This window comes from Cricetulus griseus, chromosome 8 (assembly GCF_003668045.3).
Source record: "Cricetulus griseus strain 17A/GY chromosome 8, alternate assembly CriGri-PICRH-1.0, whole genome shotgun sequence".
In the NCBI taxonomy this organism is placed as follows: domain Eukaryota; kingdom Metazoa; phylum Chordata; class Mammalia; order Rodentia; family Cricetidae; genus Cricetulus; species Cricetulus griseus.
Window position 1 is genome coordinate 2,421,442 of NC_048601.1, and position 24,053 is coordinate 2,445,494.

The 24,053-nt window shown below is 45.7% G+C and overlaps 2 protein-coding genes across 4 annotated transcripts; both read left to right on the forward strand.

Annotated features, from left to right (window-relative positions):
- The first annotated feature begins 9,149 nt into the window (after positions 1–9,149).
- LOC118237764 lies at positions 9,150–10,929 on the forward strand. Of its 3 annotated transcripts, none has more exons than XM_035448747.1 (3): positions 9,150–9,551; positions 9,641–10,596; positions 10,838–10,929. In XM_035448747.1, the coding sequence occupies exons 2-3, from the start codon at positions 10,031–10,033 to the stop codon at positions 10,917–10,919; spliced, it is 648 nt and encodes a 215-aa protein (XP_035304638.1). In that variant the 5' UTR covers positions 9,150–9,551; positions 9,641–10,030; the 3' UTR covers positions 10,920–10,929. The 3 variants fall into 3 exon arrangements, with proteins under 3 accessions (XP_035304638.1, XP_035304639.1, XP_035304640.1); XM_035448748.1 differs by having other exon boundaries at positions 9,651–10,596; XM_035448749.1 differs by having other exon boundaries at positions 9,788–10,596.
- Pthlh (parathyroid hormone like hormone) lies at positions 10,411–21,657 on the forward strand. The gene is given in 5 exon segments (XM_027430072.2): positions 10,411–10,930; positions 11,130–11,246; positions 17,498–17,874; positions 17,877–17,916; positions 21,179–21,657. Coding segments are annotated over 4 exon segments (528 nt in total). The 5' UTR covers positions 10,411–10,930; positions 11,130–11,145; the 3' UTR covers positions 21,189–21,657.
- Positions 21,658–24,053: the final 2,396 nt, after the last annotated feature.

Consider the following 24,053-nt stretch of genomic DNA (forward strand, 5'->3'; position numbering starts at 1 on the left):
AGTATGTGTGAGTGTATGTGTGTGTGTATGTGTGTGTGTGAGTGTGTGTGAGTGAGTGTGGATGTGTGTGTGTGTGAGTGTGGATGTGTGTGTGGATGTGTGTGTGTGTGTGAGTGAGTGTGAGTGAGTGTGTGTGAGTGTGTGTGTGAGTGTGAGTGAGTGTGTATGTGTGTGTGTGAGTGTGAGTGAGTGTGGATGTGTGTGAGTGTGTGTGAGAGAGAGTGTGTATATGTGTGTGTGAGTGTGAGTGTGTGTGTGTGTGTGTGTGTGTGTGTGTGTGTGTGTGTGAGTGTGTGTGAGTGAGTGTGGATGTGTGTGTGTGAGTGTGGATGTGTGTGTGGATGTGTGTGTGTGAGTGAGTGTGAGTGAGTGTGTGTGAGTGTGTGTATGAGTGTGAGTGAGTGTGTATGTGTGTGTGTGTGAGTGTGAGTGAGTGTGGATGTGTGTGAGTGTGTGTGAGAGAGAGTGTGTATATGTGTGTGTGAGTGTGAGTGTGTGTGTGTGTGTGTGTGTGTGTGTGTGTGTGTGTGTGTGTGTGTGTGTGAGTGTGGATGTGTGTGAGTCTTTCCACTGGGCAATAGGAAGTGTGATTTGGAGGACAGATGACTCCCTGTTAACAAAGCAGCTCCTTCCTTTACTTTGCTCCATTCATCATCACCTCTCTTCTTCCACCCCCTTCCTCTTCATTTCTCTTGTTTGCTGCCTTGTTTTGGAGAAGTCCGAGCTGCCGTGGTTTCTACGCTCTCGTGTGCCGGTGCCTTCTGTGAACCTGGTGCTGATGCATCAACACCACCTGCTCTGCTTCCAGAATGCCTGGGTCAGATCTCATGGGTTTTTTCCATCTCCCGATGCAGAGAACTGCAGCATCCGCAAGAAAATAAAAACCCGTGGATCTGGCTGGAGCGAGAGCTCGGCCATTAGAGGATAGGCTCACAACCAAAACATCAAAAACCAGTGGGTCATCATCACGAGCTCTCCCCATCGGAGGACAGGAAACTGGACCTTCAGCGGTTGTGAATGAACTGTCTAAGAGCCAAACGTGTGTCTCTCAGAAATAGGAACCAGATGTAAGCAATTGAGAATCCAGGGCACTCACTCTTCTGCCTACAATTTATTTTTAGCAGAAATGTGACTGGGGCCTTTCAGTACAGTAATTAACTCTCAAGGATTGCCATCAATCTCGTTGTATAAGACAGGGCAAAAGAAAAAACTTCTTTGCATGTAAGATCAGAGTGGAAAAATCGTGATTTTTTTAAAGACGTGAACGAAGGGATGTTTAACAGCTTTTTGTTCAACCTGAGTAGTGACTCGGTTCTCAAATGCTGTCCGTCTCTAGATAATAGTGGCTGTTTATAGACTGAGGGCGTATCAAGCTCCACACAGCTTGGCAGTATTACAGCCTAATATAATATTTGCCTTTCGTGTTTTGGGCATGTAACAAGAGGACCTACGGTGGTGTTAGCTAAAATCAGCCCAAAGCATTAGCGCTTGGACATGAACATGGTCCGCTCATGCCAGAGGGACACAGCACCTTCTTTGAGCCTCCAGATGAAATCATAAATTATGTCCACAGTCCCAACGACAGACCTTGAGACACTTTGCACTACTTAGCGGACAGGCAACCTCTCAGCTGTCTCTTAGAGATCTGCCTGGTCCTCTCCACACAAGTCCTCCATCCTACCGGGTCCAGAGTCTCTGGTTTTACCACACAGGGGTTGGAAAGAGATGAGGGAAATGTGTGGCTGTGATGCCTCGCCCGTGTATTAGAGACCAAAAAGCACATCCCGGTGTACTTGACAGTGAAACCCTTTTTGAGACATGGGGTTTTTTGGAACCCTGTCAGCCACACTGGAGTTCTTACTCTGTGTAGTGCCATCACAGGCTTTTAAAGACCAGTTTAGCCACTACAGACATGTACATTTTTGCCTATTAAGAAAACAGCTTTACAGCAAGTGTGACTATCTCTATAGGACAAAAAAAAAGTTTCTTAAATCCTTTCTACAAAAACCAGCTTCGAAAGAAAGAAGGAAAGGAAGGAAGGAAGGAAGGAAGGAAGGAAGGAAGGAAGGAAGGAAGGAAGGAAGGAAAGAAGAAAGGAAGGAAGGAAAGAAAGAAGGAAGGGGGGAGAGAGAGTGAGTGAGAGAGAGAGAGAGAGAAAAAGAAAGAAAGAAAGAAAGAAAGAAAGAAAGAAAGAAAGAAAGAAAGAAAGAAATGTTCCTTGGTATACTTTTGCTAATTATTAGCTCAGCAGGATAAATGGTAGAAACAACGTGTTGAAAAAAATTTTAGCAAAATATTCCCACCTAAAAACTGTTTTTGCTTTGCTGTTCTAAGGATTAAACCCAGAGCCTTGAATGTGCCAAGCAAACACTGTACCACCGAGCTACAACCCTCTGTGGCCCCATGTTACCAACCCTACTCTACTATGAGACATAAGAATTCACATAACTACTTCCCAATTGCCAGTCGCTGTGGAGAGAAACAGAAATGAGATGGCAAGGGAATGAAACACCATACATTGACTTGGAGTGCGTGTGCATGCATGTACATGTGTGCATGCATGTGAGGCTGACAGCTTCGTTTCTCTCTTACTAACATACTTACCAAGGCAGAGCCTCTCAACTGACCTAGAGATCCATCACTAAGACAGAGTCTATCTAGCCAGCTTACTTGGGTGATCCTGCCTCAGCCTTCCATGTGCTAGTCTTTCTTCAAGGGGGCCATTGTGCCCAGAAGGCATGCACCTGGGTATTGAAGGTCAGAGCTCTTGTCTTCATGCCTTTTCATGCTTGCTGTTTATATGTCAGGTGCTTTAGCCAAGGAGACATCTCCCCAACTCTTTGCCATGATTTTAAAACATGCTTCTGAAGCCTTCAGGACTGGATCAAGGAGCTTTGCCTCTGGATTTTGGACAATGTCTAAAATAATTTTAAGTGTGCTTTCATCTCTCAAAAGTGGGCAAGGCGAGAACACAGATCGATGAGTCAGTGTGATTCCAGAAACACCCTCAGAGAATCCACACTGGACTAGAGCACTGGGTGTACTGGGGAGGTGAGCAGAGCCCGGGAGATGGGGCTGTTCCATTCATACGTTCGCTTTAGTTGGCGGGAAATGCAGTTGGATGGTTCCTTTCTTCAGAGAAGAAGACACAAACAAGCTGCAGGTCAGGTGGCATGGGGTCGAACTCTCTGAGAAGTGTAGTTTTAATTTAATAGATAAAAGAATGAGACCTCAAGACTAAATTAATAGCTTGTCTTAAAAAGAAATCAACTAAAGTCTAAGAGCATAGTGCAGTAGCAGGCATGTTTTTAGCTTGAACGAGGCCCTGGGGTCCTGAGCTGCCAAAAATACAGAAAGCAATGGAATTAACAAAAGCATAATGGGAGCCTCTGACTCAGCATCATCATAGGAGAAAGGAAAATGGAAAGTTGCCCAAGACAGGATATAAAAGCAAAAATGGGTTCAGGGCCAGCCTGGGCTACAGCGTGAGTCCTAGGACAGCCGAGGCTACACAGAGAAACCCTGACCCAAATTTAATAATAATAAAAAAAATACAGAATCTGCTAGAGGCTCAGTTTATAAAGTGCTTGCTGTGTGAGTGTGAAGACGAGTTCAGATCCCCAGCACCCACCCAACAAGTCAGCCATAGCAGAACTCCTGTAACCTTAGGGAAACATTCAGATCCCCAGGGCTCCCTGGCAGCCAGCCTGGCCTAATCTGTGAGTCTCAGGCCTCAGTAAGAGGTCCTAGCTCCAAAAACAGGAAGATGGCACCTGAGGGACAGCACCTACAGGTGACCATTGGCCTCTGCATGCATGTGCACACACACACACACACACACACACAACACACACACACACACACACACACACATGCACATACAGGTGCATGCACACATTAAAAAGAAGGAACACCCTATGTTATATGAACAATAAAGTATAAGATAATGGAGGCCATTTATATAATTCAGTCTTCTTTCACAGAAAGAAAGATGAAGATTCTCATGGGGGAACATGCCAAAGAATCCACAAGATCAGGGGCTGGTGGCTTGGCTCAGTCTGTAAAATGTGAACCTTGCAAGCATGCAGGCCTGAGTTTGATCCTGGGCACTCACACAAAGAGCCCAGCTTGGAAGGTGGGTGTGATCACCCCACTGGTCTTGTCTCTAAGGGGGTGAGTGGTATTCCTGTGCACACAGGTGCATAGAAAATAGAATTCAAACTGGAGAGACAGCCCAGTAAGTCAATCGCTTGCTGTGCAAGGATGAGAACCCAAGTCTGAATTCTCAGATCCCATGGAAAGCTGGACCTTCCAACACAATTCTGCAAATTCAGGGCTCTGTAACAAAATTGGGAGGCAGGCAGGAAAATCCCCAGGAGCTTGTAGACCAGCTAGTGCTGTGTGCACAGTGTAGCAGCAACCAACAAGACCCTGCATCCAGCGAGGTAGAAGGTGGGGACCAGCAATAAGGCTGTGCTCTGACCACACTCACACAAACAAAAGTGTATATGCACACATGTACAAGTGCTCAGGGGGACTTAAAAAATAAAAATTCCTGGAAGAAAGTTAACCTTCTGAATTGCAAAACAAGAATAAAATGTCATGCTGTTTTTACTTCATCCTTATTGCTAGGTCATGGAGACAAACTCAGGTCCTCAAGTAGAGCAGCAAGTGTTTTTATCCACAGAACCATCTCACTGGCCCCCAGAGCATGGCTAGAAAGGGGATAAAAGCACTAAAATATGTGTTCCTGAGCTCATGTCTTGTATGGAAGGTCTCTCAAGGACTGGGTGCTCATATCTATAGTTCACAGATAAAAGTGCAGAATACAAATATGAGTAACTGGTGTCTAGGTTAGGATTTTTGCAATATACAATTTATTATTCAGACAGGGATGAATCCTTAATAGCAAGGAAAAAGGAAGATGAAAAAGTGAGATATGACAATAATTTAAAAGTCAAAATATCACGTATAAGAACTTAATTCTGGTTTAACTTAAGAGTCTCTTTGAACACAGTGCAGAATGGAACTGAAAGCAATCTCCCTTGGTAACGTGTTCCCTCTACTGACAAGAGAGGAAACCAAAGCCTTGGGGACTCCAATGATTATGGAAAATGACCCTCTGGTCAGTGATGCCTATGCCATCCATCATCCTCAGGAAATAACTGGACTGAACTCCCAGAGCTATTTGACCAACTCTGTGACTCGGTTTCCACTCCTCTAAAAGGGAGAGCTGTGGGCAAATCACACAGCAATGGTCCGGTGCTGGAGGCTCCCCACGTATGGTAAGATCACGGGCGCAGGTCTAATTATCCAGCCAAGGATGGATCAGAGGAGAGAGAAAGAGAGGGTGCTAAGGTAGCCAAGGTTGCCTAGAGATTGTAAGGTGCTGCCTGGGAGGCGGGGAGCAGTCAGCTTCAGGAAGAAGATGGACAGAGGCTCCAAAATTTGAGGCTGGAGAAGTTTGACCATGTGCCCTAGGAATGGAGTCTGAGTGAGCACTCTCACAGAATCTGAACATGCATACCACACATGCAGCCAACACAGGTGCTGGGAGTGTCCCAGCTGTGCTCTGAGGCTCAGGGCTGGCTGGGATTGCCCACAAGCTCGTCAAGGAGTCCTAACCACCATGGACAGCTCACTGCTGCCCCAGCCAGCTTTGCGCAGCTCGCTAACTCCAAGGGATCCACCCGCAGGGTGGATTCCACGCCCAAAAAGTGTATTCCACACTGCACCCCTCGGCGGTCACCGCCAGACAAGAGGCATGCAAATGGATCGGGCTTCGGGACTGAATAGCCCTTTCCTTGCCTGCAACGTGGTCTTTTTCAGAAGCTGCTGGAGCTTAACCATCTGATGGGGCCTCTGGCACAGAGAACCTCCAACCACTCCTTCATTTCCTCTATTCTCCCTCGCAGCCCCTCACCCGCCTTGGCTGCAGTGTGTGTTAAATGACATAAAGCAGGCGGCCCTAGACCTCTGGCAATGCTGAGCTTTAAGGAACTGGGGTGGTAACTGGAAGGCGCCCCTGGGCTGGGACAAGGGGAGCAACACACACACACACACACACACACACACACACACACACACACACACACTTTTCTCAGCCCTGGACTCTCAGGAATTTATCCTCACCATCTCCCTGGGGTTTATCATGGAGCAAACAAAAGGGTTTGGAGAATAGCCTGAGCCCCTGTCCCTGGGTCACACTGTCCCCCAAGTCTACTCTGGAAAGAACAGAGGGCCATCAGTCTTGCTTTAGGCTAGTGACTCTGGAAGGGCCAAAACACAACCAGGCACCCAGCACCCCACCCCCACCCCTTTGCAAGATGGAATGGAGAGAGAATGCCTGTTATTCTGCTCTCAGCAAAACTTTGGCCATGGGGAATCTAGAAGCTTAAGGGGGACAGCCAAGAAAGCCAAAGAGCCTTAGGTAAATGAAGGCAAGAGGACCCAGCCCCTCAGCTTCCACAGAGTCTTCCTTTTATTCCTGAAATCCAAGCTTGCTTCCTCCTTGGAAACAAGGGTGTGAGCACGACACCACTCTGCTGCTGCAATGACGCTCCCAGCCCCTCCACCCCCTGCCTATGATGTTTCTTTCCGGAGGATATTTGGTCTCTTCTTGCTGTATCTGTCCCACAAACCCAGAAGAAGCCAGAGAGGAGGCCGTGCTCTGCCTGTCATGGCCATAGTTCTGACAAACACTCTAGGAAAAGTAGGCAGGCCCCAGAGCCATACAACTAGCAGCTAAAAGCAAAACAGATTTGAGGCCTCACCTACAAGCCCATATCTGGACGTCTTCCTGCCTGAGATGGTAGGCACCTGACCCACTTGGCTGCCCAGCTTTACCAGGGGAACAGAGAATGGGGTTGGGGAGGTAAATGTTCTAAAGTCCCAGGATCACCTGGGCATGAGGTCTTCTAAGCAACCCAGTGGGGTCACCAGGTTCACTCGGAACTGGGCCACAGGTACAAGTTTCAATGGCATGGCAAGAGGTGCTCTGATTGTGGGTTGTCCTTTGAACAAGGGTGTATCCGAAGCCTCTTTGTGGTCACATGCAAGTCCAGAGCTGTCTGCTCAGGGGAGCCAAGAACTTGACTCAGCAAAGGGCTTCCAGTGAGCAGCAGGCCAAATGCTAAGTTCTCTCTCCCTCTCCCTCTTGCCCTCCCCTCCCTCTCTCTCTCCCTTTCTCCCCCTCTCCTCCCTCTTTCCCTCTCCTCCTCCCCATTCCTCTCCTTTTCCCTCTCCCTACCCTTCCCCTCCCACCCCCTCTCTCTCCCCTCCCCCCTCTTCTCCCCTCTCCTTCCTTGGGTGTATCTTGCTAGCCATGGGTATGAAGGTACACAGTGTGGAACCTTGAGAGCCCATCTTCCATCTCGAACCATCTTGGACTCCACCCAGGAGTGTGTCTGGATGGATAGGTGTCTCCTGGGTGGGTTTCCAGGTCCTGATTGGAGAAAACAGAGCACTGTCCTTGTGGTGTCCACTTTTCTAACAAAAGAAGGATCACCACAGCCTGCTCAGCCCTTCCCCAGAGCAGCCTTCAAGGTATTAGCAGAGTGTCGTCTTCACCTAACTACAAGTCCTTCCTGAGAAAATGCTTCCTCCCCTATGGATGTGCAAACCTCATATTCCTTGTCCTTTCTGCAACCTTGAGGTCAGCTGACCTTTGACCTCCTCTTCCTCCTCCTGCCTCAGCAAGCTTGTCATCAGAGCTACAATCCCATGGAATCAAATGAGGACCCTATCAAAGTGGTAACTTCTCTTAGTCAATAGCAAAGTGGCCAAAGGAAAGGAAAAATGTGTGTATTTGTTTGGTTTTGTGCCTGGGAACTACTACTGGCAGACATATGTGAGATCTTGTTGCTAATCCTAAATCCAAGTGCATGACTCAAACAGGTATCTAATGTTTATTTCTTTCCTTTTGTTTAACCCAAAAAGGCAGACAGAGGAAGGAAAGACAGAGTACCTAGACAACTTCGAGTTTTCTGTTTGTTTCTTTCCAAAGAGGAAACATGCAGGTAATACCTATAAACTGGTGATCAGCATGAACTTATGAGATGTGGGACCCTTTTTTCAGAGCTGGGTTTGGAAAACTGCCAACTGGGGGGTGGGAAGGGGGGCCTAGAGACTGCTCTGGAGCTAGGAAGGGGGGCCTAGAGACTGCTCTGGAGCTAGGAAGGGGGGCCTAGAGACTGCTCTGGAGCTGGGTGCTCTGTAAGTGTGGACCAGCACGGACAGGCCTTGGGGTCCTCCTGTATGCCATGCTGCATTTGTGTGACAGGAAGCAAGCCCCTCACTTGGTCAGGCACAGGCATGCGACCTGTTCATAAGCCTGAAGGTTGGGCTCCCATGGTTCTTGGGCGCTTCCTCACTGTCTGTGTTCTCAGCAGGATCAGGAGTTAGACCATGATGTCAGAAAATGCCCTATGTAGCCAAGGCAAAAGGATCAGGTGTTGGGTAGATGCTGAAGGGAATTTGCTCAAGAAATTCAACATCAATTCAAAAACTTCAGCAAGAAATGAGCTCGGGCCACCCGGAGGCTGGCCCTCTTTTCTAATAATTGAAAAGACCACTCACAGAAGTTTTTAATTCATTATAAACCTGATTTTGCAGAACAAACATTTCTAAAAGAGACTGACAGGTTCTCCCATCTTCAGTCAGAGCTTGTAACTCAAGGAAAAGGTGAAGCAATACAGCATGAGGAAGTGCTAGGATTCTGAGGAGATAAGGCTACTTTATTTGCCCTGTGTCTATATTTTCTCTGTAGTTTCTTTTTCATGTATGGCGTAGAGGATGACGTTTTTTGTTTTTTTTTCCCCTTTAATATCAGAAAAGTGAGTGGATGAAGGAACAGAGAAAGGAGGGGGAAGGAAGGGGGTCAATTTTGTCTAATTAGGAAAAAGCATCACAAAGCTAAGCAATGTACAGGTCTCAGCCTTTAGCTCACAGTGTGTGCCAGCATGCAGGATGTATGCACAACATAAGCCACTTAGTATTTTGAATCTAGTTTTTATTTCAACCTTTTGTTGAGGGAGGATAGATTTCTTTTTAAGTCAGAGTAATTCGAGACTTGGCAAAGTACCTTTGGATTTTTTTTTTCCCTTGGTGTGGAAGCAAATATTATCATTTTGACGTTAAACGAGTCTCAAGAACCTCAACAGAATGGCCCATTTGTGAGTCCCTTCTCTTCCTCTCCCAGGTCCTCCCCCACTTCAGCTCTCACAACTAGGGCTCCAGCATCTTTGGGGGAGGGGCTATCACAAAGTGTTACAGGTTCAAAGGTTGTCTGTTCATGCAAACTGGCTAACAGTCACAAATTCTCAACCACTTAAAGGAAGTTCTGGAAATTCCCCGTTTTCTTTTTAAGGTGGGAGGAAGCCAATTTTTTTTTTTTTTACAAGTATGAAGTTTAAAGGAACCGAGGGAGAGAGAGACAAGGACTTCTGATGAGAGGCGACCCCACCCAAGACAGCTGGAAGCCTTAACTGCTGGACTGCAGCAGTGCCTGGGGGCAGGGATGGATGAGAAGTCCGTGCTTCGCCCATCTAGAGGTCTGCAGTGCATGGGGGGGGGGGGGGCGGCAGCCCAGGCCTGACAACAGTCAGACTCCCAATCATCTTAAACGTCTGAATCACACTAGCCTCCTATAGGAACAGATGAAACCTACCAACAAGGCTGTCTAGAAGGCAAACTGCAGGATCTAGGACCTGGGGGAACCGGTATCCACACCCACACCGCTGGACCCTTTCCTGTGTGTTAAGACCCAGTAACTCAACTTTCTCCGCAGCCCAGCAGAATTGAGAAGCTGAAGCCACTGGGATAGAATTCATCTGGTCAATCTACGGCAGGGCAGAGAGAAGGTTCAGAGGAAGGATGGGTAAGAAGGACTTAGTGCGCGCTCCCTGTCCTCTGCGATCCCAAAGAGGGTCTTCATCCTTGTCCGTGAACTCTTTCTTGGACCCACTCCAGATGTGATGCTCCCCAACCCTTCCCAAACAGCAAGGCCCAGAAATCGCTTTTGCTCTCCTGGATGCCAGCCCACAGTCCCCTCCCCAGGAGAAGGCCAAGCCAGGCCAGGCAGGAATACTGGCTTTCAGGAGTGCCAGCTTGCAGGCGAGCTTGGGACTCCTGGAAGTCTCAGGCCACCGGGTCTCCCGCTTTGCTCGTCCTTGGCGACCTGGGCTCCCGGACCTGCAACTCAGGCGGCAGTAGGCCGGGTCACGAGGAAGAGAGCTTCAGATCGGCCCACGCGGGGCTGGGGCTGGGGCTGGGGTGGGGCTCAGTGGCTCGGGCTCCCCTGTGCTCCCCGCCCCCGCCGGCCAGCTCGCCCTTGCTCCGCCGGCGCGCGTTCCTCGGGCGCCACCTCTTTGCGACTAGCTCATTTCTCAGCAGGTTGGCCCCAGAGCGTGTGAACCTTTTTGGTTTGGGCTCGCAGCTCCTCTCCAACCTGCGCCGCCCCAGCTGGGCCGCTCCGCCCCACCGCCGGAACCCGCCCTCGCGGCCACCTGGCCCTCGCATCCACGACACGCGCGCCTGCAACTTGTTCAAGGGCGTTGTGGAATCAACTTTCCGGAAGCAACCAGCCCACCGGAGGAGGTAGACCGACAGCTATGTATATATACGCGCTCTCCCGCAAGTGGCTGTGCACCCAGAGTCCCGGAACGCAGGGCAGCTGACTCCCGCGGGACACTTGCGTTTGAGGAAGGGGTTTGCCCTGCCCCAGGAACCCCAGACCGCTGCCGCCAAGACTAATTAGACATTGCTATGGGAGCCACGGCAACGCGCCACGCATCCCCGAAGCCTATGTAAAACACTCCGGTTTTCACTCTTCTTTCAGAGGAAGCTCTCCGGTTGCTTTTTCCCCTCTCGGGTCCCTTTTTGCCTGTGTGGTTTGGGAGAGGCACAGTTGGAGGCGCTGATTCCTACAGAAGTAAGTGCTCAGGGGGCTTCAGAGAAACTTTGATTTTGCTTTCTTTTTCTTTTTCTTGTTTTCCTTTTCTTTGTAACTTGTGAGATGCTCTCGACATTGGAGTGGCTGTTGGGGAGCCACGGGCTTCCAGAAGAGGGAGCGGGGCAGTGCGAGGAAGAGATGGAGAGCTGGGACTGACCCTCAGGTTCCACTCTTGCAGGTCCCAGAGCGGCAAGATGCTGCGGAGGCTGGTTCGGCAGTGGAGCGTCCTGGTGTTCCTGCTCAGCTACTCCATGCCCTCCTGCGGGCGCTCCGTGGAGGGGCTCAGCCGCAGGCTGTAAGTACTGGGTCCTCCCGGATCGCAGGGTGGGGACGGGCCAGTGCCAGAGGTGGCCAGGCTGGGGCCATGCCCAATGCCCAGGGCTCGGAGCCGTCGCTGATGCTCCCAGCCTGTTTGACACAGTCACCCGCGGTACCTGCTACCAAGGGGTTGAGCTCAGGAGAGTCATCTGTAGAAACTGGCCAGACACCTCAACAGACAGGCAAAAGAGAAGTTTGGTGCGCCTTTCCATAAGAGGGAGCCTTTCCCTGAATCTCTGCCGGCAAGATCTCAGCCTGCAGGGAGAACCACCAAGACTGCTTTACCGGCCCAGGGAGGTTCTGAAACTCAGCAGAAAGCCCAGGGATCCAGGAGCCGTTTGTGTGCTTGTGTGCGCGCGCGTGGAGATGTCTAAATGTGGGTGGCAGTTTGTGTGTGAAAATCAAAAACCCTGTGTCTAGTTTTATTATGAATGACATAATTTTAAGCATATAAAACAGGACTGTGTTACATAACGAAGCATATTATATAATTTAGTAGTAGCAACTTTTCAGTGGCAAACTTCCAACTTTAGTATCGATATCATTCAGGAAGGAGGGCGTGCTTGCCTCCAAAATGGACTTTAGGCGTGGAAACTTTCTTTTTCCTGGAATTATTGCTAACGGTTCTTTAACCCAGAGTAGAAATATTTGCATTGTGGGCTGAAAGCTTGCATTTGGGCATTCTCAGTTGATTTTTCCTTTTTTAAGAAGAGCGATTTTGACTTTGAGATAAGCATACATGTAAGTACACCGGCAAAATGTCACTGTGGTGCTTGGAAAGTTGTAGGTGTGCTTGAGTCTGGCTGTCTTCATAGTATATTGGGCATAGCAGTTCATCGACGGATATGTAACAGCGTCTTTGAGCTGCTCTCTGAGCAGCAGACTCAGTTCAGTGTTCAGGATGGGAAAACCATAAAGTTTAAGAACCGAACAGAGTTTGACTCTGGAGAAGGCATTAAGGGGGACTTGCTCACCTCACAATAGAAGCAGCAATATCTACCTAATATTAACAGGCAGGTTCCTGGTGCTTCTTGTAAATTCCCAAGGGTGTACAAAAAGGCAACTGTTCTGTGCCTGCTTTTGGTCTATTCTTATTAGTTCAGCAGAAAAATCTTTAAATGAAATTACTTTAGACATGTCTGGATCTTGGCACCAGAATGAAAATCTATTCTGAATCTCCTAAGGCGAATTGTGTAGAACATTGTACTGGTGATAAAGCAGTATTGTGTCCCAAGAGTGAGTGTTCTGCTGGCTGTTTCTGAAAGTTGTCTTCAGACTTTTCGCTCATTTTTGAGACTTGTGTGAAATTCAATTACCCAGCATCCAAATATAAATACAGATGAACTGGATTTTTAAAAAAAAAAAAAAAGCACACTTACATACTGTATTTATTTGGCTAAGAATTTCTGTCTTGGAACAATGCCAACTTTTTCTTTAAAGTTGCTTAATACCTATTTTCTCTTTTGAGAAAGTAAATGAGCCATGCTTGAGTCTACAATGACAGCATAAAAATAGCACTAAGCTGTCCTTATAGCTATTTTTAACTCTTTCTTTGTTGCACCTTACAAAGCTACCTATCAGGAACCATTTGGCAGCCGGGGTCTCTGCTCTGTTTATATGTGAAATACAGTATTGCAGTGAAATGCTTACACTTAGCTATGGTTATAAAACTACGAGACACGTACCTAATGGCTAATAGCCTATCATATCACACTGCGGTTTTTCAAGGGAGTTGAAATCATTGGCAAAAGAAATTTTTTATTAGATCATCACAGCCAACTGGAGTTTTTAAAAAAATAGTCAGTTTTTTTAATGCATGGCTGCCAAGCAACAGTACATTCTTATGATGGACAAAACATTTACCTGCTATTCCCACGATCAGGTTAGTTCCTTGAAAAAAATTTTAACTCACCACCAAACCATATAATATCCAATTTTAGGGACACTATTTAAGATGTATTGATTTTTTTAAAGCTAGAGATTGTTACCTTTTTAGAGATAGGAGTAGTCTATCCTTTAGAGATAAGAGTATAATAAGTGTCCATCTTAAGATGTTTAAAGGTGACCTGTAAGTTGGGGTGAATGGATGCCCTTGTGTGGATGAACACAGTGGCTAGTGGTTCCTCCACATTTGACTTAGCAAGGGAACCCCAGGACATGGAGAAGCCTGAGGCATCAGTTGACTGTCTTGCTTAGGCTAGATTGGGTCTACTCCACATAATGAAGGCATAACTTTCTACTGAGTCATCGGGTTGGAAGGGAGTGTTGTGAGTCACACTAACTCTAACACCCTAACTCTGTGTCCTCTGTGGACCACAGAACTTTCTCAGACTTCTAGTGCATCCCCCATCCTCTCACATCAGCAGACCCAAGCTGCTGCCGGCAGAGAAATTTCCATGACTGCTGTTCCCATTCTTGACAGCTCCTTAGAAACTTCATTTCCCTCCTTGGAAACTCTGTTGAGAGTGGTTTTTCTATCTATCAGAGAAGCTATGTTTTTGACTAAAGTTCAAGTTATCTCTGTTAAATATTTTGCCCATTTTTTGTCTTTTTTTAGTAACAATAATCTATGAAGATGATGAAGCATAATGGACTTATTTTTCTTAGGTCTGTAATAAGATCCATGTGAGCCACTGGGCTATGAAATGTCTACAGATTTCATGAGTAACAGATAATGACTGGTGTCGTATTTGCAGTTAACGTGTTTCAGAGTTATCTACATTGAAAACCCCTTAGTGTATTCCTCACATCCAAGGTGCATGCTGTTTGTTCATGTCCATTAGCTGAGTCATCTTTTACTTTAGAAGTAGATCATTTTATGGACCTTATTTTCCATGGATGATAAAGATATTGCTGTGTTTTTCCACCTCTCTAATGCAATTTCTCAGACAGATATGTGTGGCCACAGTGTGTCAAAGGCAGTTATATTTAAGATGTTAAGTCACTTGTCTAACTTAGCATTTAAGAAAATTTGTGTTTTCTAGACTGCCTCAGAGTGAGTGGTTCGGATAATAGGGTTCTTGCCTCATATGTGTGAACCCATGGGTTCAGTTCGCAGCATCGTGTAAACTAGGCATGGTAATGTACCTTATAATCCCAGCACTGGAGAGGTAGAGGCAGGAGGATCAGGGTCATTCCCAGCTATCTAGCAAAAATACACACCAGAGAAAAAATTTAAATGTGTTTTTCACTGTGCTAACAGTATCTTCTCAAAACAAGACAAAGATCTTGCATCTCATGGGAGAAGCAACAAACACCGTTGATATTCAAGTTTTATAAAACACAAGGGTAGACTAGTGTTGCATTTCCCATGAGAACCATCCTGGGAAAGTACAGCTCTTGAGTTGTGAAGGTGCCATGACTCACAGTAGCCAGGCTGGCCAAGATGACAGACACCCATGCCAGTCACTGAGACAGGGGCAATGGTGACTTGATTCAAACAGACCAACCACTAAAGGTTTGGCTCCAAGTTCAGATAGAATTGAGCTGTATAATAAACTTGAACATAAGAAGGACAACAGCCAGGAATTGGGAAAGAAATAAAAGACCTTAGGAAGATTAACTATCAGCAAAAAAAAAAATTTCTTTTCAGTGTAATATTTTGGTAAAAGATACTAAAGTGGAGTGCCTTGAGAGCCTTGTTAGAGCAATCCTGTCCTTTAAAAATTGTTATTAGAGGATATAAATACATTGTACCCAAACCTCAAATTTGTAGCCTATTAAAAGTTTCCAGATTACTAACTGTTACCAGAGTACAAGAGTTTTAATCTGTTCACATGCGGCACCTTTAGAAAGGAAGGGAGCCGCCTTCATGCCTCATTTAAACCAGGCTCCTGTTAAATTCCTTTCCATGAAGTCATGTCTTTTTTTTTTTTAACAAGCTATATGACTTAAAGTCAGTCCCCATACCAAAATACTGCAAGGAAGCTGGCATTCTGACCCCACCCGACCCCCACAATAACCCAAGCTCTGAGAATGCTATCTTCTTATTTTGGTGATAAAATCAACTTTCAGTGGAGTTGGTCTTCAAGGGTTATGATCAGTTTCCGTGTGGTCAGCCTATAGTCATGGGGTCTATTATGCTGGGCCCCACACTCCTTGCTCCCTCTGTGGTAACTTGCTTCTGTCTTGCTTGGGCTCAAGAAAGTGTTGGGGCATTAAAAAGACAGCCTTGACCTTCAAGAATCGGAGCCCTTCTTTGTGAGCTTTCCTCATTTGGACTAGAGAAAGTCATCTCCTCTCCACACTTGACCTTTCCCGTCTTTAAAATGGGCCTAATGAAGCTGCCTGTTATCCCCCTGTTTCTCTGAGGGGTTGGTGGAATTTTATTTGAAAGGCATAAAGGTCCCCAAACAGTCTTGGAGGAGTAAAGGAAGAAGGCTTATGAAGTGAGCCTGTGAAATACACTCAGATACTTCTGAGAGAAGCCATTCCAGACAGCTGGTCAGCTGGCGGAGACTGGGGTTTGGCTTAATTAAAAGCTTTAGATGGTGGTGCACACCTATGATCCCAGCACTTGGAAGGCTAAAGAGGGATTTAAGCCCAGGCTGAGATTCATAGAGAGTTCCAGGGTAGCCTGTCAAAAAAAAAAAAAAAAAAAAGAGGAAGAAGGAAGGAAGGAAGGAAGGAAGGAAGGAAGGAAGGAAGGAAGGAAGGAAGAGGAAAGAAAGAATATAAGAATGTGTAAATTGAAGCAAGCCTGGTGCCTGGTGTGACAGCAGTAATGTTTGTCATCCTAGCATATAGGTGGCCTCAAACTCAAAGAAATCTACTTGGTTCAGCTTCCCAAGCACTGGAATTATAGGTGCCCCCCATCATTCTCAGCCCCGAGATTTTAAATTAAAAAGAAAACACTGAAGTACCAAAGGAATAGAGAGACCTCACTGAGGCACAGGGATATGGAGACAGACCTCCTTCTACTCCTTATTTCGTCCCCTTTCCCTCCACCTTCATGCACAGGCCCCAGGTGACGAATCATACATGTCATACTCTTGCATCTTGGCCCCATGGTTCCCTAGACAGCCTTCCTTTTCAGTCAGTCCTAGTCCTCTCTCTGCCTTCTTACCTCCCACTCTCACACTTGATGTGTTCATCTGTTGTGGGGGGGGGGGTCTGTGTGTGACTCTGTGTTTGTGTGTCTATGTCTGTTTATATCTGTGTATCTCTCTGTGTGTGTATGTATCTCTGTGTGTGTGTGTGTGTGTGTGTGTCTGTGTCTGTGTGTGTGTGTGTGTGTGTGTGTGTGTGTGTCTCTGTGTGTGTGTGTGTGTGTGTCTGTGTGTGTGTGTGTGTGTGTGTGTGTGTGTGTGTGTGTGTGTGTGTGTGTGTGTGTGTGTGTGTGTGTGTGTGTGTGTGTGTGTGTGTGTGTGTGTGTGTCTGTGTGTGTGTGTGTGTGTGTGTGTGTGTGTGTGTGTCTGTGTGTGTGTGTGTGTGTGTGTGTGTGTGTCTGTGTCTATGTGTGTGTGTGTCTCTGTGTGTGTGTATGTCTGTGTGTGTATGTCTGTGTGTCTGTGTATATGTGTCTGTGGTCTGTGTGTGTCTGAGTATCTGTGTGTGTCCGTGTGTCTGTGTATATGTGTCTGTGGTCTGTGTGTGTGTGTCTGAGTATCTGTGTGTGTATGTCTGTGTGTCTGTGTCTATGTGTCTGTGGTCTGTGTGTGTCTGAGTATCTGTGTGTGTCCGTGTGACTGTGTGTATAAGCTTGGAGCAACTTCATTTGTATTTCCTGGAATGGGATCTATCCCAGAAAAGCAGGGAGGTGGACACCTGTGTTTGTTTCTGCAACACAATTCTGTGAAGTGTGATTAGATGTTCATGGTTAGGGTCCATCTCCTAGCTAGATTTTCTGCAGTAACTCATCAGAACAACATTTTATTTTATTCTTTATTATGTATTTCTGGTGCGGAAGACAGAATCCAGGGCTTTGCACATGCTGAGCAAGAGCTGTGTGACTGAGTCTCGCTTCTGCCTGTGTCTAAGCATAACCTAGTCACGGTGTTTTTAGTAGGTGTGGGAGCTGAATTTGATGACCTCTTTATACAGATGACCCCCATGTAGACCAAATGCTCCTGTTCCCACCATGGTGAGACTTGGGGACTGGCTCCTAGGTCTCCCCTTCCTATCTCCCCTTCCCTACTCTAGAAGCCAACTCCTCCCCAGCTTATTCCCGCCAGGGACCAGCTGGCAGGGCCCGGTGGCCTCTACTGACACTGTCCTCTCTCCTGACAGCAAACGCGCAGTGTCGGAACATCAGCTGCTGCACGACAAGGGCAAGTCCATCCAAGACCTGCGCCGCCGGTTCTTCCTCCACCACCTGATAGCTGAGATCCACACAGCTGAAATCAGAGCTACCTCGGAGGTGTCCCCCAACTCCAAGCCTGCTCCCAACACCAAAAACCACCCTGTGCGGTTTGGGTCAGACGATGAGGGCAGATACCTAACTCAGGAAACCAACAAGGTGGAGACCTACAAAGATCAGCCCCTCAAAACGCCTGGGAAGAAGAAGAAAAGCAAACCCGGGAAGCAGCGTAAGGAGCAGGAGAAGAAGAAGCGAAGGACTAGGTCTGCCTGGCCAGGCACAGCTGGGCGTGGCCTGCTGGAGGACCCCGGCCTCATACCTCCAGAACCTCGCTGGAGCCCAGCTCAAGGTACCAGGGCTGTGCTCAGTAGGGTCCCCCTGCCTCCCTCTGCCTTGGTCCAAGGGACCCAACGCCTTCTCCAATTCTGTACTTGATCCCTGGCTGCATGATTTAAAACCAGTACAAGCCACACTCAAGCCTTATTCTTTATTAAACTAAACAGAGTAATTTCTCTACTTCTCTCCCTCTGGCCCAGTCAACTTTGTTCCCTTCCTTCCTTCCCTCCCTCCTTCCTTCCCTCCCTCCTTCCTTCCCTCCCTCTTTCCTTCCTTCCTTCCCTCCCTACTTCCTTCTTCCTTCCTTCCTTCCTTCCAGAACTCCTCTTCCTTTACCTCCTTCCTTCCTCTCCCCTTTCTCCCCTCTCCTGTTCCCCCTTCCCTCCTCTCTTTCCCCTTCCCTCCTCCCTTCTGGTTTTGTTTGTTTTGTTCCTGAGGCAGGGTCTTCCTCATAGCCCAGTCTGACTGTGAGCTCAAAGCAATCCTCCTGCCCCAGCCTCTCAAATTCTGGGACTGTCAGTATTCCCTACAAACAGAGTTAGGGTAAATCCAGTTCCCCATTTCCTAGAGCAAGTGCTGTGTTGGCACAGACTTCTCCGTGTACATCCACTGACAGAATCTGCTGGGGGTGGTTTTGTTTTTGTTTTTGATTTTTGATGTCTCAGTATAGAACTTCTGTGGGGTTTGAGAAAGAGGGAAGCCATTCAGGAACACATCATATGAAATTCATGATCTCATTATAGATCTCAAGGGGGCGGGGCCCCTAACCCTAACCCTAACCCATCATTTCTCTCTCTTGAAAAATCCACTAAGAAAAGAAAGCAAAGCAGCAGTAACATTAAATACATTGCAGATTCGTTATTCAATGTGCAACAGTATTCAAGAATTCTAGCATAGTCTATTCTGCAACTGGCTAAAGGGACCTGACTCACTGACATACCCGCTGTACTTTAAAACATAAATATAATATATATGTTTATAACTAAATCAAAGTCTCTATGCCCACACCCCACTTTCATCAATTACCTCACAGTACACATATGTCTATATTGGAACCAGAAAGATAGAAGCGTAAATGATTTTCTTGAACACCTTTTTCCTTTAAAGTTTGCACTGGTCTTCGGGTATCTGAAAAATTACTGACAATCAATGCTCATGAATTCTTATGCCCAGGGCTAAGACTTCATTAAAATGCATCTAGTGAAAATGAGGCTGTGTCCTAAGCAAATCCAGGCATAGGCTAAAAGCAGTCACCACACCCTGTGTAGAGAAGAGTAAGATCCGCGAGTGCCCTGCTCAGAATAAGCAGGGACACGCAGACAGGGGAATGCAGGTGAAATCTTCAGTGTAAATATTTAAAGGAACCCAAGAGACCAACCCCTTAAGAACATTGCTGCTGTGTGATGACTTAGAGGTTTGACAAGGCAGCAGGTGTGAGCTTTAGTATATATTATTATATAGTTTCTTAAAAGATAACTACCAGGGAAATTTAAGTACATACACACACACACACACACACACACACACACACACACACACACACACACACACACTGTTCAAAGCAATTATATAAGTTTTAAGTTTTAAGATTGCATTTAAAAAAACTTTGATGTACAATATGAAATGCCCAGATGCAGTAGGGACTCATTTACTGAAAAATCATGTTTTGACTTGGAAAATACTAAGTTAGAAAGATAGGAAAATTTTTCAGTGGTCAAAAAAGCTAAAACTCTATTATCACACAGATACACAGAAACACACACACCTACTTTCATGCTGGCCATGTGATACGTTTTATTTGGCTTTTCCAAGTAAAGCCTAGATAGGGTAAAAAATTAGTCCTTGATATGTTGCTCCCTCTTCCTTTCTTTTTGAGAAAAATAATTGTTCAAAATACTGTTAATTCCCACTTTTGTTACCCTTTAACTCAACTCAATAAATGCCAATTAGTAAGACACATTTTAGTCAGGGCAACATATAAATTAGTGAATTTTGAAGTATTATTTATTTGTTTATTTTGCTTTAGTGCTAACATCCACCCAGCTCAAATATTCATCTTAAACTCTCTCTCTTTTTTTTTCCCTCACTTTGGGGCTGTTTAAATATTCCAACCAAAACTACTGGTGTAGAGTCAGCCCCTTAAGGCATCCCACACATCCGGCAACTTTTCTTTCTTTAAGTTGCAGTGTGACACTCCAAAATGGTCAAGAGTTTTTGACTCCCACGCCCACACACGTCTACAGCATAGGGTCTCCACCCACACATCCGCCTGTTAATGACACAATCAACGCCTACTCTGAAACCGTTTCCTTAGGAACTAATATGTGTTCATTCACTGAGATGGACTTTGCAGAGAGCACAAAAGCTCCCAGAACACCCTCCCCCAACACTGTCACTGCTAACACACTAATTAGAAAACACACGAGCCTCGGCACTAACTGAAGAGTCACACAGGCAGAGCAATGGTAACTCCATTTATTCCTAGGCAGCTAATCACTTAAAATAGACTCTTATGTAGAGTGTGGTGGTACACACCTGTAATCCCAGTGCTTGGGAGGCCAGGATATACAGCGAAAACCTCTCTTAAAAAAAAAAAAAAAAGAAAGAAAGAAAGAAAGAAAGAAAGAAAGAAAGAAAGAAAGGTTTTTTGTTTCTTTTGAAAAATTCATTCAAACAAACCAAAACAGGAGAGACAGATAATTATTAGTTTTGTCTCTGATGATTAAATCCAATATGAATGTGTAAAGGCCGCTCGAAAGTGACAGGTCTTGTCGTCGCACGATGGTCCACAGCGTGTGCCATCTCTCTAATCACACCTCCAGTGTGTGTCCAGCTTTGCCCTCTCACCCCATCACAGCTACGTGAGCACCCCGCAGAATGAAGGAGCTCGGGGTCCCTCGAGTCAGATATTGCCGGGAAATTAATTTCCAAGTGAGGAGTGCTAGTGTCGGGTGCCCCAGCCTAGCTTCATCTCCAGCTCTTCACAGAGCGCTTTCCTGATAGGCTGGCCGGCAGTGTGGCTCTCATTTTCCAACTGACTATAGTTAGATATTCACCGCCCCCCCCCCTTTTGTTTATCTGTACCACGCTGAGCTTTTGGTTGGATCAAGGACTCCAGCCATAGCTGAGGCTCCTGAGACAGATACCTTCCACAGGCTGAGGCCTGAGGTCCTCTCTTCCCACTGAATCCTGCAACTCTCACTCACTTCCTCCTTGCAAGTTATCCAGTCTGTAGGGAGAGTAACCTCTTCTCTTCCCCTTTCTTGTCTTCGCAGGACGCATTGAAACTTTCATCGCAGATCTTCCAAGGACACATTACAGGATTTTGTAATAGTAAACATATGGAAAGTATTAGACATATTTATTGCCTGTACAGACTGTAAATGCATTGGGATCCAAACTGTCTCTCCCCAAGAAACTGCACATTGGTCATGTGAATATTTTTTTCTTTTTTTTTTTGCCAAGGCTAATCCAATTATTATTATCACTGTTACCATAATTTATTTTGTCAAATGATGTATTTATTTTGTAAATGTATCTTGGTGCTGCTGACTCTATTTTTTTGTAAAATAATGCACTTTAGGTATACATATCAAGTATGTTGATGAATTTGAGATGAAAAAGTGTCTCTATTTGTGGTTGATTTTAATGAATGCTGAAATATAATTATCTAGACTGATTTCCTTCTGTGCATGTAAAAATGGCAATATTTTAAATTTGTAAAGAATGTCTAATAAAATATAATCTAAATACACCACGACTCACAATGTGAGTTTTATCCCTTAAAGTTTCCAATCTGAGGAACATAACTTTTTAAATTCTACTTGAATACTGTCCTAAGCTTAATATGTTGATATGGGCATCTATTCCAACATGCTCACATTAGCTTTTAGTTAAAAATCACTTAATGTATACTCTGTCCAATATTTCAGTTCAAGTCAATAGAATGACCGGACAACCTGGACTTCAAGTTGAAGTGAAGACAAGAAAGAGTAGAAAATAAGCAGAGAAGTCTGGAGAAAAGGTCAAAGAGGGCTGTGCAGAGCTAAGACCCAAACAGAAGAGGGCCCAAGACTTTAAGAGTCTGAATAAGTTTTGCCAATGTAAAGTTTAGTTTGCAAGAGCTTGCTGTCATTCACAACAATAACAAAGATATGCTTGGGAATTCTGCTGGTTACGGTTTCCTACTAGAAAAGGAGAGCAGTTTGGAAGCTGCAGAACAACTCAGAAGGCCTCAGAAGTGAGGGCCACCCTGCTGCAGCCCCAGTCCCTGGTGCTCTGGGTGTCACAGCACACATGCTGCCACCCCCACAGGGGGCCAGCTCTTCACTCTAACATCAGTCACTCTAACTCTTACTCTCTCTACATTCAGGTGAAATTGTGTTCTGTTGTTTTTCAAGACAGGGTCCCTCCATGTAGCCCTGCTGTCCTGGAACTCACTCTACCCCACCAGACTGGCCTTGAACTCACAGAGATCCGCCTGCCTCTGCCTCCCAAGTGCTGGGATTAAAGGTGTGTGCCACCACTATCACCACCACCCAGCTTGAAGTTGTGTTCTTTAACCGTGTTCAGCATAAGACACACAAGCAAAACCCAAACCCAGACCTTATGATCCAAACATACACATGATCAGGAATGATCTGTCAATGCCCAATGTCTATCGGATGTTTGAGGGCACTTAAGAAGTAAAATGCAGTGACGTCCTTCAGGGTTCTTCCACACTAAAGCACTGATTACAGGAAAACAACACAACACTGTCTACACGAAACTACGAAATGTTGCAAAACCCACGTGTGTTGTAAAAAGGAGAACAAAAGAAATGGAGAATCATGGCAGGGGTTGGGCTGCCTTCATGAATATTGTCGCTTCAGTTTCATAGCCTTCAAAATGAGATTCTTTCCACCATTTGTAAGAATTCTAAATATATATTGACAGGTAAGTAAGAGACAGTGGACTTGTTTTCACTTGTGGTTTTGCCAGATATGGTTTCATATGGGGAGGTCAAGGGATGGCACATTAGCCATACATAATACAAGTACCTTGCAAAAATGTCAACAAACAGCTATAGCCCATTTTACAAAACTCCATCTGAGAGTCTAAACTGTGGTAAGACCATGCCCGTTGTTCTCATGGAAGATGTGTTTCTAAGCCAGGCATGGTGGCACAATCTTTAACCACAGCACTTGGGAGGTAAAGACAGGCAGATCTCTGTGAGTTCAAGGTCAACCTGTGAGTTCCAGGACAGCCAGGACTAATAGAGTGACCCTGTTTTTAAAAACAAAGAAGGGAGAGAGAGAGAGAAAGAGAACATGAGAGAGAAGAGAAAGAGAGGGGGAAGAAAAGAAAAGGAAAAAAGGAACGAAAAAATAAAATGTGTTTCTGGAATGCTCACTTGGCAATGAGGAGCTCACTTGGCAATGTACCTTTAAGTACAGCCATCTTGAAGGTTTATCTTTCTAAGTAGCCCAATGATAGGAGTAGGAAAGAGGCAACGCATGACCTTCTGCCACTGATTTTACCAAGGCAGTCTCGATCCCATCATTACCTTTAGACACACCCTGGCTTCCTTGGCAGTGGTGCACAATGAAATTGTAGACTAATATGATAGGAAGATAAAGGGAGAAAGATTACCTTAGGAAAACACAAATACAAAAAATAAGACTAAGAAACGACATAAAAAATGTGACAAATTGGACTCTGTACCACTACTGCTTAGACCTAGATGATATTCATAAAGCAACAGCAATTTAGGTAAACATGAATTGACCTAAGTGCTCTGAAATTAAAAAAAAAAAAAAAGTGACTCTGACAATGGAGAACTTAATCTTTATTCCTCTGGTATTAATCAGACACCCAGTATACTCATAAATGTAGAGTTATCTCCAAAAGACACACACGCAATTCCTCTGCTTCCTTAGCTGTCTTTATAACATGGTTCCTGACTTTATAACATGGTTCTGATGTTCTGAGCAAAATCTCAGGTTAACAGTACCATGTCTAAAAAAGTTAAAAAGCCAACACTGACATCTTCCTTGTTACAAGTGTTAGTTTGGCCTACTGACAGTGTCAATCTGAAAATGTAAAGAAATCCAACATTTTCTTAAGAGAAGGCAAGACCGCATACAACAATGACTAGGGTGTCTCTAACTC